Genomic DNA, 4,414 nt, shown 5'->3' on the forward strand with positions numbered 1-4,414 from the left:
ACTCTTTTGAGTGACAAAGGGAAAGGGAGTGCAGTCTCCAGGCTGCTGCGAAGGCAGTCGGGGCGTGCCTAGGGGGTCAGTGCAGTCTGGATTCTGCAGGATACAGGTGTACGTGCTGACGGAGAGGGACTGTGTGCTGGCCAGGGGGACCTGTGGGGGCCTGGGGTAACTCTTCCTAACCTGGCCGTGCACTTTAGATGCTCTGGCAATGCAAAGTGAAAAGGATGCTAGTAAGAGTTGCAGTGTAAACCCTATTTCTGTAAGGCTCGAAGACAGCTGATCGGAAGAAACCTGTTTATTGTGAGGTTTAGGAAAACAATTTTTATGCAAATTGCATTTTTAGGCAAGTAATGGGGTTGATACAGAATTTGGAATATGATGTTTTAAGAATACAAATACATAGTATCTTGTTCAACAAACACAAAACAAACTTCTTCCTCAGGGAACATTAAATGAGCAAATGTTTGCTAAAATAAATGGGAAAAAAACATGGGACGGGGGGGGGACACAAAATAAAACAACCCAACTTGGAAGCCAAAACCCCACTGAAGAAGCAGTAGTCACATCTTCAATTTTATGCTCATGCTGTACTTTCACTTTGCTTTTCCTGTTCGATAGCTGCCAGAAAAACAGAGGAAACAAAACCATCATCAATAAACATTATAATGGTACTGCAGGATACAGATTTCTAAAGTCATTCTTAAAGCCAGGGATGGTAAATCCCCGCTTGCTTTCTTTGGCCACCCTTGCAATGCCAACCCATTCCCACGTCTGCATAGCTAGTAGGTGCAATTCATGATATGCAAACCTTCTCTTGCATTTACAGCTTTAGCATTGGTAGGGATAATAAAACAAGGAAAAACCAGGTATCTTGTGTCAAGGGACAGTCTGTCTCCATGGCTATCAGTACTGACATATCCAAAGTGGTTAGTGATACTCTTCTGCATGAAACCACTCGCAATGTCTGGTCCAAATGCAGAGAAATGCCATTTTCACACCCAAAGTGGAATGTGAATCACAACCCTCATCTGGCTGCCTGTGCACAGCGCTTGGACAGGAGAAGACCCTGCATGAGAAAAGCCCAGGGGTGCTTTGCTAAGGAAGATTGCCTGTTAGGTGAGGCTGATGATGGGTTTCTCTTGCAGCCTTATTCCCAGAGAAGGTGCCTGGAGCTTTCCTAGCCAGGGCTGACAGCAGGTACCAGTGGGGGGCAGCAGCTTATCTGCCTGGTAACACGTTACATCCAGAGCCCAGGCACCTTCTGGGGATTCTGCCTGGTCTGCCAGGAATGTGCAAGTGTTCCTCTGCATGTCTGTGTCTCCAGAGAGGCTGGTAACATGGTAATTACAAACAGTTTGATCCTGTTACCTGCAACCAGCAGAAAAACTGGTCTTGCTTTTAGCAGAAGCAAGAGCAATCCCATCAGAAAGGATTTTTCAGACAAAATGCACCATCGGTTGTAACTACTTGTATCCCTGGAAGCCTGGCATAGAGTACAAGTCTTAGTATTATCCCCAGTTAAAGTCAGGGATGAGTTTGAGCCTGTAATCCTATGATTAGTATTCATTTTGCATATGAACTGCAATACAGATTGTATCCTTGCTACTTGTAGTTCAAAGAGCCTCATAAGCACTTACTTTCTTTAGTGGGCAATGGATTTTTCTCTCTGGTTTCTGTCTTCTTCAGCTTGGTCTTGTCAAATGTTTCAATTTCTGCGAAATCTGGTTTGTCGGACATGATGGGTCCTGACAAAGAAAGGAAAAACACACCCGTGGCTTCATCGGCTAGTGCTCTGATATCAGCCATCTGCAAAGCATTTTCTGCTTGAAAGAAAAAAATATGAAAATACCATAAAAATGTTTATTCAATGCTCCCCCCCCCCCAATCTAACACCTCAGTCTGGGACCTCTCCCTGAGGCTTGGCTCTTTCAGAGCAAAAGAGGAAAGGCATAAATAGAATTTTATCTAGATTTCTCAGATGAAATTTCTAAAAATCGTATTTTGCACATGGAAACAAGAATATCTCAGTAAAGAAAAGACAATGCATTAATTGCCAATAACCCACAGTGCCTCCTGATGTAAACCTCTATTTTAAGAAATGCTGCTAACGAGAAAGTCTACAATAAACCCCAAATCCAATATGAACAAAGAGCTTCAATTATGATTTTGTTTTAATTAATAGGATTTGTCTTTAATTCTGAGCACCCTATTCTGAGTGCATACATACCCCCGTATCTGGATGAGCTGCTGTGGACACTTGTGCTTAACAATAGAGGACCGGTTCACCCAGCCCTTTGTTTGCTCTCGCACTCAATATCCCAGTCGCAGGCTCAATGGGTTTGATTGTACTCTATTATAAGACAAAACCGCAAAGCACACAGGCATTCAACACTTCACCTGTCAAAACTTCCCTAATCCAATTCCTGTTTTTAATAGAAATTCAAGTTAAAATCCAGCCTGGGCGTTATTCCCCTGATTTCAGTGGAGTTTCCCATCAAGGCAAGGTTTGGCCCGGAGATGGCTCATACAATTAAATTTTTTCCTTCCTGAAGACAATCAGATTTCATTGCTATCTGTACTGAGGCAACAGAAGTAAATATTCACAGGAAAATAAAATAGAAAAAAAAAGAAAAGCTACTAAAACCACATGGCATTACCGTCTGGCTGCTCTCTCCTCAGCTGCTTGGTGGCCGTCTGAGGCAGTGTGAGTTGAAAAAGGTCAGGGTAATCCCTCCTCTCCTCTCCTCTCCTCCCCCCGCCCGAGCCCATCGCTATTAATATTGATTAGTTTAGTGCCGGGATTGCTCAGCGTTTAGGGAAAGGACAGATTGCTGCTGCAGAAAGTGCATGAGGAAGGGAAATGGGAAAACTGTCAAAATCCATCTCGATTTTTTTTTCTTTTTTCTTTTCTCCTCATTTACCAAGACAATATTATTTAAGTTTCCCTTCCTGCCCTTCTTTTACAATGCTGAGGTTCCAAGTTAAGGTGACATTTGGAGTTCATTTAAGGGCTGGTGCTGCAATTTGTGGGGAGTTTCTAGGTGAATTCAGCAAAGTGCCTGGGGATCGTCCCCCAGCTGCCCAGGCTGGCAGAAGGACGTGCTCCGGAGGACTCGAAGCACAGGCGTGGTACGATTGCTGCAATCGAGGGCCAAATCTGAGATAAGCAACGGTCTGAGCACCACGCTGGTGTCCAGGAATGTGTCCTGAAAGGAAGAACAATGAATCCTTCATTTGCTCCCATTCTGGTAGCTACCAACCCACTTGCTGGCGTCTCCCTCAGCCCGATAGGGCGAAGCTCTGCTAGCCAGACCGGGCAGCTGCCCGCAGCCGACCTTCCTGCCTTCACTTTGCAAGAAGCCGTGTTTGCCTGTCCTGCTTGCTTGGCCGTACCCTGTCCTCCACCCATCCCGATGGCATGGACCATGCTGGACTTGCTGGCAAGGAACATCTTCAGCTGTAGCAAAGGGAGAATGTGCTGTAGGTGCCAAGTGATGTAATTCAGAAAAACCTTCAAAATGGCTATTATCCCTCGCCTGTATTTGCAAAACGCATTTTGTATTAGATGTGGGCACTACCTGTAGCCACCTCCTAGAGCTGCTGCTGTTGAGGGGTGTGGACATCCCTGTGGCTGTGAGATGGCTCCAGCTATGCAGCACAAAACTACATGGGGGGAATAATTTTTCAAGGCCCTTGGGTTTGGGAGGGAAGAGCTGTGCGCATCCTCCTAGATGCTGGCGTGGATTTCCTGCTGTGTAACTTTGGGTGGCTGCATCTGAATTGCTTGTCTAGATGCCGTGATAGTCAATAGAGAGGCAACTAACTTGGGAAAAAATTAGTTGTGCCCTAGGAGCATCTGGGTTTCTCCACTGACTGTAAAGGGAGCCTGGACAACGAGCTCAGGGAGACAGAGACATCTCACAGCAGATTGAGAGCCCTGGCAAGGTGCTGTGGATCTTTCTGTTGGCATAATAGGCTTAGGTAGAGTGAGTGTGAGTCTGATATGTGTGCATGGAGAAAATCGTTTTGATGTGTTTAAATGTGTTTTAAGGACCTCTTCTTCCAATGTTTGTTTTAATTAAAATAATGAACAGGTTTGCGGTTGGACTAGATGATCTTAAAGGTCTTTTTCAACCTAAATGATTCTATGAAATTCAGAAAAAGATGATTATCTTTACTCATCAGCATTCATAAAAGTGGTTCCTTTTCACCCAGTGATTCTTTCCTTTATCCATCCTGTTTTCCGTATCTTCAGAGAATGCAGGGGTTGCTACATGCCCTGGTAAACACCACTCAGAGCAATTTTTCTCTGTAGCCGTGTCTGCAGTTTCTGAAATAAGGGAGAATGGTGGAAAAACCTACATAATGCTGCTCAGCTGGAGCTCCAAAGAGATGGTCTGGGTCCCACTGAGCT

The 4,414-nt window shown here is 44.8% G+C and overlaps 1 protein-coding gene across 2 annotated transcripts; it reads right to left on the reverse strand.

The window, feature by feature from the left end:
- Nucleotides 1-286: 286 nt before the first annotated feature.
- LOC126050918 (thymosin beta-12-like) lies at nucleotides 287-2,723 on the reverse strand. 2 transcript variants are annotated; one of them, XM_049829465.1, is made up of 4 exons: nucleotides 2,658-2,700; nucleotides 2,228-2,350; nucleotides 1,638-1,745; nucleotides 287-618 (listed from the first exon to the last, which is right to left on the reverse strand). In XM_049829465.1, exons 3-4 carry the CDS (start codon nucleotides 1,735-1,737, stop codon nucleotides 581-583), a joined length of 138 nt encoding a protein of 45 aa, XP_049685422.1. In that variant the 5' UTR covers nucleotides 1,738-1,745; nucleotides 2,228-2,350; nucleotides 2,658-2,700; the 3' UTR covers nucleotides 287-580. The 2 variants fall into 2 exon arrangements, with proteins under 2 accessions (XP_049685422.1, XP_049685423.1); XM_049829466.1 differs by lacking the exon at nucleotides 2,228-2,350 and having other exon boundaries at nucleotides 2,658-2,723.
- Nucleotides 2,724-4,414: the final 1,691 nt, after the last annotated feature.

Source organism: Accipiter gentilis, chromosome 26 (genome assembly GCF_929443795.1).
Source record: "Accipiter gentilis chromosome 26, bAccGen1.1, whole genome shotgun sequence".
Classification (NCBI taxonomy): Eukaryota; Metazoa; Chordata; class Aves; order Accipitriformes; family Accipitridae; genus Astur; species Astur gentilis.

Coding starts and splice junctions, on each gene's coding strand:
- LOC126050918 (XM_049829466.1), bottom strand. CDS start 1,737: ATGTCCGACAAACCAGATTTCGCAGAAATTGAAACATTTGACAAGACC. Junction 619..1,637: donor TCCATTGCCCACTAAAGAAA/GTAAGTGCTTAT, acceptor TTTTTCTGGCAG/CTATCGAACAGGAAAAGCAA.